General features: G+C 38.8%; 1 protein-coding gene across 1 annotated transcript; it reads right to left on the bottom strand.

The window, feature by feature from the left end:
• Positions 1–7442: 7442 nt before the first annotated feature.
• Positions 7443–11542, bottom strand: AARD (alanine and arginine rich domain containing protein; the record flags this gene model as incomplete). Its single annotated transcript, XM_081266806.1, has 2 exons — positions 7443–7601; positions 11228–11542. The coding sequence occupies 2 exons, from the start codon at positions 11540–11542 to the stop codon at positions 7443–7445; spliced, it is 474 nt and encodes a 157-aa protein (XP_081122932.1).
• Positions 11543–16018: the final 4476 nt, after the last annotated feature.

The following is a 16018-nucleotide window of genomic DNA, read 5'->3' as shown; positions in this document are numbered from 1 at the left end:
GATGAAAAAATTCTTAGAGTCAAATGATAATACAGACACAACATACCGGAATCTATGGGACACAATGAAAGCAGTTTTAAGAGGGAAATTCATTTCTTGGAGTTCTTACCTCACAAAAAGAAAAAACCAACAAATAAATGAACTCACACAACACCTCAAAAACCTAGAAAAGGAAGAGCAAAACAACAGCAAATGTAGTAGAAGACAAGAAATAATTAAAATTAGAGCAGAAACCAATGAAACTGAAACAAAAGAAACCATTGAAAAAATTGATAAAACTAAAAGTTGGTTCTTTGAAAAAATAAATAAGATAGACAAGCCCTTAGCCATGCTAACGAAAAGAAGAAGAGAGAGAACTCAAATTACTAACATACGGGATGAAAAAGGCAATATCACAACAGACACTACAGAAATACAGAAGATAATTAGAAAGTATTTTGAAACCCTATATTCCAATAAAATAGAAGATAGTGAAGATATCGATAAATTTCTTAAGGCATATGATTTGCCCAGATTGAGACAGGAAGACACACACAATTTAAACAGACCAATAACAAAGGAAGAAATAGAAGAAGCCATCAAAAGACTACCAACCAAGAAAAGCCCTGGACCGGATGGGTATACAGCGGAGTTCTACAAAACCTTCAAAGAAGAATTAATACCAATACTTTTCAAGCTATTTCAAGAAATAGAAAAAGAAGGAGCTCTTCCAAATTCATTCTATGAGGCTAACATCACTTTGATCCCAAAACCAGACAAAGATACTTCAAAGAAAGAAAACTACAGACCAATATCTCTAATGAACTTGGATGCAAAAATTCTCAATAAAATTCTGGCGAATCGAATACAAAAACATATCAAAAAACTTGTGCACCGTGATCAAGTAGGATTCATCCCTGGGATGCAAGGCTGGTTCAATATACGGAAATCAATAAATGCTATTCACCACATCAACAGACTTAAAGACAAGAACCATATGATCATCTCGATAGATGCAGAAAAAGCATTTGACAAAGTACAGCATCCCTTTATGTTCAAAACACTAGAAAAACTAGGGATAACAGGAACTTACCTCAACATTGTAAAAGCTATATATGCTAAACCTCAGGCTAGCATCATCCTAAACAGAGAAAAACTGAAGGCATTCCCTCTAAAATCTGGAACAAGACAGGGATGCCCTCTATCACCACTTCTATTCAATTTAGTTCTCGAAGTACTAGCCAGAGCAATTAGACAGACAAAAGAAATTAAAGGCATAAAAATAGGAAAAGAAGAAATTAAATTATCGCTATTTGCGGATGACATGATAATGTACCTAACAGACCCAAAAGAGTCTACAAAGAAGCTGCTAGAGTTAATAAATGAATTCAGCAAAGTATCAGGTTATAAAATCAACACGCATAAATCAAAGGCATTTCTGTATATCAGCAACAAAACCTCTGAAATGGAAATAAGGAAAACCACTCCATTCACAATATCCTCAAAGAAAATAAGATACTTGGGAATCAACCTAACAAAAGAGGTGAAAGATCTATACAATGAAAACTACAGAACCCTAAAGAGAGAGATAGAAGAAGATCTCAGAAGATGGAAAAATGTACCCTGTTCATGGATAGGCAGAACTAACATCATCAAAATGGCGATATTACCCAAAGTTCTCTACAGGTTTAATGCGATGCCAATCAAAATCCCAACAGCATTTCTTGTAGAAATAGACAAAGCAATCATGAAATTCATATGGAAAAATAAAAGACCCAGAATAGCAAAAGCAATTCTAAGCAGGAAGAGTGAATCTGGAGGTATAGCGATACCAGAGGTCAAACTGTACTACAAAGCAATAGTAACAAAAACAGCATGGTACTGGTACCAAAACAGGCAGGTGGACCAATGGTACAGAATAGAGGACACAGAGACTAATCCACAAAGTTACAACTATCTTATATTTGATAAAGGGGCTAAAAGCATGCAATGGAGGAAGGATGGCATCTTCAACAAATGGTGCTGGGAAAATTGGAAATCCATATGCAACAAAATGAAATTGAATCCCTTTCTCTTGCCATCCACAAAATTAACTCAAAATGGATCAGGGAGCTAGATATCAAATCAGAGACACTGCGTCTGATAGAAGAAAAAGTTGGCTCCGATCTACATATTGTGGGGTCAGGCTCCAAATTCCTTAATAGGACACCCATAGCCCAAGAGTTAATAACAAGAATAAACAAATGGGACTTACTTAAACTAAAAAGTTTTTTCTCAGCAAGAGAAACAATAAAAGAGGTAAATAGAGAGCCTACATCATGGGAACAAATTTTTACCCCCCACACCTCAGATAGAGCCCTAATATCCAGAATGTACAAAGAACTCAAAAAATTAAACAGTAAGATAACAAACAACCCAATCAACAAATGGGCCAAGGACCTGAACAGACACTTCTCAGAGGAGGACATACAATCAATCAACAAGTACATGAAAAAATGCTCACCATCTCTAGCAATCAGAGAAATGCAAATCAAAACCACCCTAAGATACCATCTCACTCCAGTAAGATTGGCAGCCATTATGAAGTCAAACAACAATAAGTGTTGGCGGGGATGTGGGGAAAAGGGTACACTTGTACACTGCTGGTGGGGCTGCAAAATGGTGAGGCCAATTTGGAAAGCAGTATGGAGATTCCTGGGAAAGCTGGGAATGGATCCACCATTTGACCCAGCTATCGCACTTCTCGGACTATTCCCTGAGGACCTTAAAAGAGTGCACTATAGGGATACGGCTGCATCAATTATTATAGCGGCACAATTCACAATAGCTAGACTGTGGAACCAACCTAGATGCCCTTCAATAAATGAATGGATAAAAAAAATGTGGCATCTATACACAATGGAGTATTATGCAGCACTAAGAAATGACAAAATCATAGAATTTGCAGGGAAATGGATGGCATTAGAGCAGATTATGCTAAGCGAAGCTAGCCAAGCCCTAAAAAACAAATGCCAAATGTCTGCTTTGATATAAAGAGAGCAACTAAGAACAGAACAGGAAGGAAGAGCATGAGGAAAAGACTATAGTAAACAAAGACGAATGGGGGGAGAGAAAGGGAGAGAGAAGGGAAAGCATACGGAAATGGTAGGAGACCCTCAATGATACATAAAATTATAAGAGGTTATGAGGGGCAAGGGGGAGGGAAAAAAAGGGAGAGAATTGAACAACAGCAGGGGAGGTAGAGAGGGAAGATGGGAGGGGAGGGGAGGGGAGGGGGGATAGTAGGGGATAGGAAAGGTAGCAGAATACAACAGTCACTAATATGGCATTATGTAAAAATGTGAATATGTAACAGATGTGATTCTGCAATCTGTATTTGGGGTGAAAATGGGAGTTCAAAACACAATTTGAGTCAAATGTATGAAAGATGATATATCATGAGCTATGTAATGCTTTAAATAATCAATAAAAAAAAAAATGGAGTGTGCCCTCAAAGGGAATACGGGAAAAAAAAAAAAAAGAACTGAAAGTACAGGAGGAAGAAACTCACAGAAGTAGGAGCAACTTCACCATGAACTCCATCTCCAAAACCTGCTTCATGGTTCTACAGCTTGGCATGCTCAAGATTTAAATAAGGTGAGTTTCTTTTACCCACATTTTTAGACAGACTTAAAAGGATTTCAAACATATGGCTGGTAGGTGGCAAAGCCTGGACTGAATACCAAGATCAGATGATTCCACAAACGGGTCCTTCACTCCTACAAATCACTGTGAAAAGGAGATGCTGATGGAAGTGGACTTATCGGCACAATGGTTGGTACTGGAGGGATGGTGATATCATGGCTGGTTTTGTTATTGTAATTATATTCCACATATCCCTCCTGCACTGGGCCCAGCAGAGAAACATGGTGGCAGTATGATTCTGAAGGAAGAAGCAAGTCTTCTAACACCCAATCCATCAGCCCCAGGAGAAGCACCAACTCTGGCTGCTCCAGGAAGTATCTCCCCAACTCAGAGTTCTATTGCCCAGGACTTTGTTCAGGTGGAGCAAGAGGCTGACAGAGCCAGAGGCAGGCAGGGCAGCCCACATTCAATCGGACACCTAACCTAGTTTTCATTCTACCTCAACCTTTCTTGTTAAGTCAAAGAAGCAGAGAGGCAGCAGCGATGGCAGCATCAGCAACCAAGAAAACAACCAGGAGAGAAAGCAGCTGGCTCTGGAGGGCCTGGTGCCAAACCCCAGGCCCAGAGGGACTCTGGCAGTGATGATAGTGGTAAACAAACAGAGCTGATGGCTGCACGGGGTGCTAGATCCTGCCAGGAGGGGACTGAGGAGATAGGATTCCTGTAATTATGCTAGCGTGGGCTCAGCTATCATGACGTTGTCCACAGCAGGCTGGGGTTGCTGCAGCACCTGTTCCAGCAGAAGTACTCTGGCAAGCCAAACAAAACAGGATTGTCCATGCCACCTGTAAAGGAATGTGGTGCCTAATGACGTGTGTGAAGCATCTAATTGTCATAATCAATTTTGAACCTCTTCACTGGTAGGTGCTAAACAAGCACCACAGAGCGAAAGCCCATTTCCTGCAAAGGTGTTTTTATCCCCCCACCATTAACACTGTGAGCAATCCTGTCATTTGAAAAAGCCAAGCATCATATTTTCATCGTGAAATTGTTTTTAGTGCCACTTCTTTTGGCCCTCTCTCTCCGCTTTTGTTATGAGCATCTTACTTTCCTCGGTTTATTCAGTTACTGCTTCCCTGATGAGTAATTTGGGTTATAATTATTTTCTCATTTCCTCTCCAGCTGGCACTAGTTTTGGCCCCTTCCATCTCATATATCTTTAAAATGTCACACTGTTGCCCTGGTTTATTTTAAAACCCTGGTACAAGGGGAACTGTAACCAATGTAGGCACATCCTTGCATCTATTAGAAAACTTTCCTTCTGGCTTCCTGTGTGCCACTGCTGATAGGAAGACAATCCAGCAAGCTGACAACAGTAGAGTGTCATTTCAAACAAAAATGGTAAAACAATCATCCGTTTCTGCTACCTAAAAAAAAGGCAAGGGATGTCTAGAAAAGCAGAAACATTTAATAGTGATAATGTCCCATATCAAGCTCTCATTATGTTTTCATATTGCACAGCCAAAATTACAAGGCCAAGGCCAATCCTACTGATTAGGACTTCCATAATTAAGATATTTTTGAGGCAAAGAGTTTCTGTCTCTTCATCTGGGGTTCCTAAAATAAAGTTTATCACTGAAAATTAGAATAAAAAAGTGGTAACAAAACTTTGCAGTAAAATAATGAACTTTTTTTTTCTTTTTGGTCTGAAAACTTGAACATCAATGCATCTATTTTCAGAAGTTCTCTTTCATATTTCTTTCTTTTGATGTCCAATATAGCACATCATCAGTATGATCAAACTACATAAATACTAAGCAATGTCTATAATCTATATTTTCTAAGGAACTGAGTTTATAAATTAATCACCTTGAGTATTTCCCCAGAATCATAGGTATTTATAAATATGATCCTTAAAACACTCTTGAGAATGATCGTTGCAACAATTAAGGGGCAGCTTAAAACAAATATAACAATAACAACAACAGCAAAAAACATCATGAGGAACTCATTCCTCATAAATTCAATAAAATTAAAAGGAGCTGGGCATGGTGATACATGCCTATAATCCCAACAGATGGAGAAGCTGAGGCAGGAGAACACAAGTTCAAAGCCCACCTCAGCAAGTTAGCCACGCCCTAAGCAACTTAGCAAGACCCTGACTCAAAATAAAAAAAGAGCTGGGGATGTGATTCAGTGGTTAAGCACCTCTGGATTCAATTCCCAGTATGAATAATAATAATGAAAAGGAAGAAACACATAGGAAATATGTTTTTACAAACCTAATTTTGAATATCACTGTGTATATTCATAAGTTAAAAGCTCATAATAGCTCAGTCCTACAGAGGTAAGAAATTAAGTATCAATAGGCTAGAATAATTTACTTACTATGGAAAAAAGTTAAAGACAAACTAAACTTGGTCCAGATATTCTCAAATACTCACTAGAAAACATTTTATTTCTTTTTTCTCTTTCATTGCTTGTTTGTGGGTTTTGGTGTTAGAGATTAAACCCAGAGCCTCATGCACACACATGCTATTCCACTGAGCTACACCCCTAGCCCCAGCAATTATTTTTATTTTTTTTTAAAGAGAGAGAGAGAGAGAATTTTAATATTTATTTTTTAGTTTTCGGCGGGCACAACATCTTTGTTTGTATGTGGTATTGAGGATGGAACCCGGGCCTCTTGCATACCAGGCGAGTGCGCTATCGCTTGAGCCACATCCCCAGCCCCCCCAGCATTTATTTTAAAAAGAGAAAGACCACATCTCTTAGGTTCTTTTGTGTTCAAGAGCAATTTTATTTTAATTAAGCATTAAAATTACATAGCTTGTTATAAATTAATGTTTCCTTTTGGATAACCAGTATAAATATCAATTAGGCCTACAACTCTTTTTCAATGTTTTTTTTTACATTAAAAAGACAGTACTTTTAAGGCGCAGTTAGATATTCTAGTGCAACAATAAGAACTATTGTAACTCCTATAAAGTAAATGAAAGAATTGCTTTAGTTAGGAAACTTTTTGTACACAGTCATGAAACTACAACTTGAATAAACTTGGGTAAAAGGAGATTTTATGAAAAGGAAGAAACACACGGGAAATCTGTTTTGCAAATATAATTTCAAGTATAATTGGGAGTATTTCATGTATCTAAAGGATAACAAGCCTGACCTCAGAGACAAGGAACACCACAGCCTCCCTCTCCTTTTGAGCTCAGTGATTCAGTTTCAACCCCCGCCCCACCCCTCTGGGCTGGGCTTTCTACCATGGTGACCACAGCAGCTTCTGTGTCCCTTGTCACACAGACTCAGTGAATGTACCTGTTCAAAAAAATCCTGGGACAATCTGTTCTGTTTTCCTTGATCTGAATGACAATGTCCAAGAAGAAGGAACATTCTCAATGGCAAACCACCAGAAGGTCTTGGTCAGATTCCAGGCAGAAGTAACTCCCGAAAAATGAGGGGAGCGCAATGTATTGAACAGGCTACTGGGCTACCAACCAAGAATAAATAATAAAGTAAGACAAAAACAAGTTCAGGCAAAGCCCCAAAAGAAAGGTAACAAAAAGAGGGAAGATTGGAAATTGGCTTGGGCATCTGTGACTTTCCTTCCCATAACCACCCCCCGCCCCCCCCCCAACACACTTCTTGTGGAAAAGAGCCCAAACAATAAATAAATATTTTCAAAATATTTTAAGGCACCATTTTCTCTGTCCTCTTTCTTAGATGTTTTTTGTCGTTTCCCCTAGGCATCCAAATTTTGGGTCTATAAATTGTCCTCAGAGCTCATATCAAGCACATATAATGTTACTGTTAGAATCATTTCAGAGTTATCTGTGTTATGGGTTCAGATCATGCTCCTGATTCACAGCGTTATCTTCCAGGGATTGAGATTCTGATGCAATTTCCAGTTCATGCTCTGTTTTCAGCTGCTGCATTTTCGTGTTTAAATCCAGTAAAGTTCTGGCCAGCTGATGGTTTTGGAAACGCATTTCCAGCTAAAAGTTAGGGGGAAAAAATATAAGGATTTTTATTAGCTTGAGATACAGATCAAATGAAACTGCTCTCAACTGCACAGGAGAAATAAGGAGTCTTTGGGAAAGGAAAATAAGATATCAAAAAAAGATGTATTTCTCATCTTATTTTCACGTTCTGACTATTTGGCCTGGCTATAAAACTGACTTTCTATACGACAAGGTAAAATTCAGATATATAAATAGCTTTTGAAATGGCCTTGAAATGAAAACAAAAATAGCTGATGCACAAAACTGTCCATATGAAAAATAACCTGTGTACTGAAGGCTGTTTTCAAGCAATGGCATGTGATCCACGATGAAATCATTTATCTTTATGAGCTTTCCCAGCCACAAGATAACTGCCTAAGGCCATCTGAGTGTTCAGGCTCTGGGCCCATTTACTTGATTACTTGTCATTTCAAGTTTTCAGGATTTTAAATGGTCTCTCCAACGAGCAAAAACATTTAACGACACCTTAGAGGCACATGTATAGTTATGTGTACTTATATAATCTAACACTTTTCACTCTAGAATGAAATGTTATATAGCAAGGCTGATTTATACCTCCTCCAATCAGAGTTTATGAAGGTCTTCCGGGATTAAAATTTTTTAAAACTAGATCTCTAGGGCAGGTTACCCAGGAGGCAGTCCAACAAAGCTTAGCCCAACATAAACTTTGTATTATAACCTAAAACTAATGATCAACTACTTGTGAATTTCTTGGATCGGGGTCTAGCTTGATGCAGCTCCTGAGAAATTTGCTCTTTCTGCTTAAAATCTCCCATCAACTCGCCAAAAATGACCATCTCAGGATGAACCAGGACATTGTGTAAATAAAAAAGTGCGTAATGCATCGGTTGGTGGTCCGTATGTAATTTGCAAAATAAAGCTAGTGTGTAAAGTTATCTTTCAGTTTTCCCCCACATTTTTCTTCATTCTTCAACACCTAGAACCACTTCTATGGTAGTAAGAATTAGCAAGGGATAAAGTAGATGGACATCCAGCTAACAAACAGTAAAAGAACAACATGAAAAGCCCCTACTCATGGCCTATGGGAAGCTTCAGTTCTCTCTTGGGCTCAGACTCGGGAATCCTGCCCTTTTTTTTTTTCCATCTTCTTTTTCTGGAACCCTTTCCCATGCCAGTTCCCACTGCATCCTGAAGACACAACATGCAAAGCTTCACCTCCTTCTGACCTGTGGTTAAGATGCCCTTTACCACTTCTCTTTCTACTGAATGCAATCAAGTGCCAACACTTCCAATTGTGTGGGTAGACATGACTGGCCCCTGCACCGCTTCCACAGCATTCTATACACTCGCTCTCAAAACACAAACCAGACTAGACTGATGATGCTGAGGGCAGAGTATGTGTTTTATTCATGATTATGTCCCCAGCTTGGGTGCATTGCATACAGTACAATGGTCCTCTCTCTATGTGTTTGCTAAAAGACTAAGTGAATGAAGGAATAAATGAATAAACTGATGATAGACAGCCATCCTCTGTCTTCATGCCAAGAATCAGGGAGTAAAATTATTGATAATGGTTCACTCTTAAATAAAGGAAGTATGTGTAATTTACACTTATTTAGGATATTCAAACATCAACAGTTTTTTAACTTTCTTTCATCATGGATGCCTTTGAGAATATGATGAAAGCCATGAACTAGCTATGAGAGGAAAAAATGCACTTTATGCACCTAAAAATTTTTACATAGAATTTCAATATATATAACACTGAAATCTACTCACAATACATAAAAACCAATACATCCCACTAGGAAAAGCAAGTCAAACATAACTCCAAATTAACTGAACTTGTTCATCATATTAAAGAAACATCTTTGGTAAATTCTTTTTTAATATATGACAAATGTGCTTATGTGTATTGGTGTATGTAGATTCCTACAGAAATCTAATTAATTGACCATAATCAAAAATTACTTCTTCTAGTGATGATGATACTAAGCTAAAATACCCATGTCTATTGCTTCTTCTTTATGACCAATTACACACATTGGCTAGGTGGTTGGCCAAGACGTTGACCATGGTTTCTAAATCAGGTACATAATGTCTTGTGAATGTATAGAATTCTGTGGTTCCTTTCCAGAAAAACCTTATTTTTTTTTTTACACATAAGTATTTGCTCTTTTTGGCACAGTCAATAACAATAATTATCACAATAAGAAGAGTCAACAAATAATGCCTATGATCTAGGCACTTGGTATAATATTACCTCATATAATTCTTACAGAAATCCTATGAGATTATTATTTTCATTTTACAGGTGAATAAATAAACTCAAACTTACTAATTAACATCCCAAAGTGGTAGGGCCATCAAATGTTAACAGAGCCCATAAATGCTAATTCTGGGATATGAACCTTCATCTGCTTGGAATTTTATTCCCTATCTTCTCACCCACAAATATACATTACTTAGCTAAAACTCCTACTGGTGGAGCAACTTGCTAGAATGTTGTTAAAAGGTGTCTCAGAGTTTCTTCAATATGATCTCTTCATTGGATTTAAATAAGTCCCCTGAGCTGCAAGGAGGGGTAGTGGCATAGTGCTGGGTACAGAGATGGCTGGGCCTCAGCTTTAGCATTTGGCCTCCAGGTGGCTCCATAATGAGGTGGCTCCCATATCTAGCTAGTTAGACTCACTGCTAAGACCCTGGATGAAAATCAAGTGTTTCTTCAACAAGGCTATATGGATACAATGGAGCCCTTATCAGATTCGGGTTATTAACATGGTAACGTTGGATTGACTACCATACTGCCCTTCTTAAAGTCATAAAGGAGATAGATATTATGTGGAGGTACTTAACCAGACAATTCACTAATGTTTAACCATCAGTTCTAAAGTACTGGTTATTGGTATTTAATGTAAAGGAGACATTTTCAAGTCAAGTCTCCATTACATAATTCATCAGCAGCACCATTTCAAAGCATAAATTGCTTCGATTTATGTTGTCCTTTTCAAACTGTGACTGTTTTACAGGGTTTTTTTAAATCTAAAAAAACACTCATATAAAATGTTTACATACACTTCCTCTTGTAGCACACTAAGTCGTAACCTGCCTGATATTCAAAAGCTACAGTTTTACAAAACACCTTACCCTTTCCAGTCTTCTGAATTCTTAACAAAAAGTAAAATGAAAGTATCTTGTGGGATATAAAGAAAGAGTTGCTAATGGGCTCACTCCATCTATCCCAGGAGAGCTTATTTCATTGAATTTTCCTCCTCCACACTTCAAATATACACAAGTCAAAAATTTCCTATGGAGAACTTCTCATATGGCAGAATAATATAGAAACAGGTTGGGGAAGGTCAGCTGGAAACATCACTAGTACACTAGGCCCTGATCAATCCTGGAGGGCCTCTTCCCACCATGTTACGGGGGCAATGGCAATGCAACTGCAGTAAGTGGACTCAAGCTGGCGCCCCGGGAAGACCAAGGACCGCGGTCAACTCTCACTCTCCCTGGGAACAACTCGGGTGGATCTCCCTAAGTCCTCGGGTAGGCTACGCAGCCAAAGGCTCTGGAGGCGGAGGAGAAGACCCAGGCGACGACTGCCCAAGAGCCGGCCGCCCAGCCCGCGCGCTCACCAGCTCTGCGCGCAGCCGGCCCAGAGCGCTCTCGACGCGCGCCCGGCTCTGCTCCTCCAGCGCCGCCGCCTCAGCCGCCGCCTCGGCCGCCGCGGCAGCCTCCCGCGCACGCCGCGAGCCCCAGCGCGCCACGGTGCGCTGCAAGGCGCGCATCAGCCGCCGCCGCAGGTCCTCCAGCAGCGGGTTGGCAGCCGGAGATTCCTCCTGGACAGGCCCCGAGACGAAGGGTTGGGGACCACAGTCGAGCTCTGCTGGCGACTCCATGGGACCTCCAGAAAATTCTCTCTGTGCAGTGACCGTAGTCCCGGAGCCCATCGCGGAGATGCAGAGTTGCTCCTTCGGCGCTCTTGCGGTCAATTTGTTTGCAAGTTTGAGCTTTAGGGCGGGTCAGGGCAGGGGCGGGGGCAACTAACAGAACCAGCAAGACCCTTGGAGGAGTAGGACGAGCTCATCCACTTAAGAGAGGCTCCTTTGTTTCCAGCCCTGTCTCTGTCCTTTCTCCCTCTTTTGCAACAAAGGAAGGAAACTGGGTCATTGTTTTTGCTTTGTGGAGTGGAGAATCTTTCTATGGAGGAGGCGGCGAAGACTGAACCTTCAGTCCACGTAGGTAGAAGTTGAGAAAGTCAAGATAGAATATCTTGACACTAAGCCTTCCCGGGTGCCTTGGTTTTTGAATACTTTGTTCCTTGAAAACAGTTTCTGACTTTCCACCTGTCAGGCACCGTGCCAGGTGTAGGGGATGTAAAGACTAATTATTAGACCCCACACCTCTCCCCAAGTATCCTGGTCAAAGGGGGAGGAACTTGAGCCCATTTGCGAGTTTGAACAGTCTTTCTATAAATCCAATGACTCCTGCTGGGGATTCTGAAACTCGGTTCTTTTTTCTGTAGATGACTCCTTCTACCACGTTCACGTTTAGAACGAAGTTCAGATGAAACACAGAAACTCCCTTTACCCCAAAGCATGTACTTTGGTAATTTCCAATTCAATGTAATCATGTGCCAATATTACACTCTTACCAAAGAATACCAAGTCAAAAGACTGCCTCTTTTTGATCTAGTAGAGAATTTCATAAAAGGAATAAACAATCAAAACTTTTGTGTTCTCATACTCTGCAATGACTAAACAAATAAATAAAAATAAACAGTGACTGAAATGCTCACTTGGAACTCTCAGAGTCATTCCTTCAATAAAGTTGTACAAATCACCTGTAAGGTTCCAAGGTTCCTGGTAAGCACTGAAGGCAGCAAGAGCCCATTTTTATTAATGCTTACTATATGGCAGGTGCTTTCCATGGATTAACCTATTCAGCCTTCACAATAGCCCTGGCAAGGTAGGTGCTATTAGTTTCTGTGTTTTCCAAATGAAGAAACTAAGCAAAAAGTTAAAATGCATATTAAAGGCCACCAAGCTGCTAGGTGGTCCACTGGGGATCTGCACCTAGGAAAGCTGGTTTGTGCTCCAGACCACTGGAATACACCCTGGATATCTCCTTTCCAAAGAGAAAGGAGAATGGCTCAAGTTATATGTTGCATGAGTTAGTGAAAAAGGGAATGCTCAAAATACTGTGCTCATAACAATCAGCTCTCCTGAAATACCTTTGGTGTACAATGGATTAGAAGGAACACAGGTTACCAGATTTCTGCAGATAATCTGACAAATTCAACACTTTACAGTAATTTACAACCTCAGTACAATGAAATGCTTATCATTGTACATTGTTCATCTTTATATTCTCTAGAAACATTTGAAGTTGTGTTCTCTTGGTAGAGGTTATGAATTCTATATGATTTACTATTTGTTAGCAAAGTATAATGTTTAGTTTTTGGTGATCAGTTGAGGGGGACTTGAAAACTAGCACTACTCAATGAACAGTATAAATGCTTAAAATGCGTGTTCTGCTATGATTTTTCACTTGTATTTCCAGATCATTTTTTCTCAACCAGAATTTCAGTTAAGTATGATTTAATTCCACAAACGGTGAATGAATGGTGTAGGTCCAGTGTCAAGCACTGTACATGTGAGAGAGATACAATGATGAATAAAATACAGAGCCCAGAGCTGGGAAAGGAATTCATTCATTCATTCAATAGGATTGATTTAATGTCTTGTTATATACTAAGGATTATACATGATGCTCAGGCTACAATGATAAACCAAGGGACAAAATTGTGTTTTAAAATTAATAATTTCCTTCTATAGACCGATTTTTCAGCTGGGATGTACTTTGAATTTTATTATAATTTTTTTCATTGTGGTTCTGATTTGATTTTTTCTGTGCTGAGAAGAAGCTTTTTAGTTTGCTGTAATCTTTTGTTTTTGTTTCCTATACTTTTGGGATCTTGTCCATAACATCCTTGCTTGTCCAGATGTCCTGAAGCATTTCCCCTAAGTTTTCTTCTAGTAGTTTCATAGTGTTTAGTCTTACAAGTCTTTAATACATTTTTAGTTTATTTTTGAAAATGGTAAGAGGTAGGGATGACTTTGACTCTTCTTGATTCTTAAAAGACATAAAACTTTTTTAATATTTATTTTTTAGTTTTAGGTGGACACAATATCTTTATGTGGTGCTGAGTATTGAACCCCGTGCCTCACAGGTGCTAGGCGAGCACTCTACCACTTAAGCCACAACCCCAGCCCTGAAAGACATAAAACTCTTTAAAGAAAAAATTTAACACTATCTGTGTGGGTTTTTTTTTTGGGGGGGGGTATATTTTTTTGTCCTTAGTGCCTCTTCTTTCCCTTCCCTCCTCCCTCTGCCTATTCCTCTTCCTCTACACTACTGGTCTTCCTTCTACTCATTTACTTATTTATTTGTTTTATGTGGTTTATAATGAATTTTGATGTAATATATGTGGCAACTATAGTTAAATATACAAAAAAGATGTATATTTTGTGTAAAATGACACATGGTATTAGCCTTAAGTACACTGAAAAATATTAAGAGCAAATATTTTTAAGCCTGGAGCAATCACTAAATAATAATACAAACAGGTATAGCTAAAAAGCCAAAATAAAATGTCTCCCTAAAATTGTTAAAGATAATCCAATAGAAGGCTGGAATGGAGATACACAGAATTAAAACACCAAGGAGACAAACATAAAATACTAAAATGGAAGACCTAATTAGATCACATCAAAATTACATTAAATATTAATGTACTCAATACTCCAACTAAAAGTTAAAGATACTCAACTAGATCTTTAAAAGTGGGGACAAAATATATTCTTTCTCAGGAACCTTAACTCTAACGTCCCTTCTTTTTTTCCTCTTCAGCCATCTACTCAGAACAATTGTTCTTTTAAGCAATGGGTTCTGTGTGTTCCCTCTCCAAATAAAATGTTCCTAAGTGCTCTTTACAAAATAATAATAATAATAATAATAATAATAATAATAATAATAATAATAATAAGAACTTCTCTAGGCTTGAAAGATTTTCTTTATAAGCTTAAGATAAATACCTATAATATTTTTTGTGAGCGGTTTAGTAATAGTTTGGGCCATTTCGAAATCTATGGGGAAAGTGGTCATTTCATTTTCTGGTTAATTAGCAAAAATTCCTCTTTGGTTGTGCAATGTCCAAAAGATCATTATTGTTTTCCTAACAATTTGCCAGAACTCTGGGTTCAAAGGCTCTTATCACATCCCAGATTCACCTCTTGAATAAGCTCTCTGGGTCAATTTGTTGATAAGTAAAATGAGAATAATCTTTTATTCTTCACACAAATGCTAGGTAGAATTACTAAAGCACCCAGAATTTCACTAAGACAAGTTCATAACAATTCACAAATACTATTTTTTGTTATTTTTGTTCTTTTTAGTTACACATGACAATAGAATGTATTTTGACATATTATATACAGATGGAGTATAACACCCCATTCTTGTGGTTGTACATGATGTGGAGTTACACTGGTCATGTATTCATATATGAACATAGGAAAGTTATGTCCAGTTCATTCTACTGTCTTTCCTATTCCCATCCTTCACCCTTCCCTTCATTCCCCTTTGTCTAATCCAATGAATTTCTATTCTGCCCCACCCCACCTTATTGTGTGTTAGCATCTGCATATCAGACAGAACATTTGGCCTTTGGTTTGGGGGGATTGGCTTATTTCACTTAGCATGATAGTCTCTAGTTCCATCCATTTACCAGCAAATGCCATAATTCCATTCTTCTTTATGGCTGAGTATTCCATTGTGTATATGCATGACATTTTCTTTATCCATTTGTCTGTTGAAGGGTATCTAGGTTGGTTCCATAGCTTGGCTATGGTGAATTGAGCTGCTGTGAACATTGATGTATTAGCCTCACTGTAGTATGCTGATTTTAAGTCCTTTGGGTATATGCCAAGGAGTGGGATATCTAGGTCAAATGGTGGTTCCAATCCAGGTTTTCTAAGGAATATCCATACTGCTTTCCAGAGTGGTTGCACCAATTTGCAATGCATCTGTGTGCCTTTCCCCCCACATCCTCGCCAACAACAAATGCTGTTCTTGTTATGTAAGGGACATGATCGAGAATCTTGCCATAAAGATACATTACTTAACACTGCATCAAGAGATATCATTGAGCTGTATGTATGTCTAAGATACAGAAGAATTGGTTTTAGGATTCCAAGAGAAACTCAGTCAGGTCTAAACTCCAGAAGTGATACCAAGATAGCCAGTGTCCATTCTAGTGGACAACAATTTTAAACTGCCAGTGACCATGTGCAACCAATATAGTAATCTCCGTCACAGTGGTGGACTGTGTTATTGCTTAACATATTCTCTGTCTCTCTTGGTGG

This window comes from Spermophilus citellus (assembly GCF_964194105.1).
Source record: "Spermophilus citellus genome assembly, chromosome: 14".
In the NCBI taxonomy this organism is placed as follows: Eukaryota; Metazoa; Chordata; class Mammalia; order Rodentia; family Sciuridae; genus Spermophilus; species Spermophilus citellus.
Note: the sequence above shows the minus strand (reverse complement) of the source record. Positions and strands in the feature narration are given on the sequence as shown.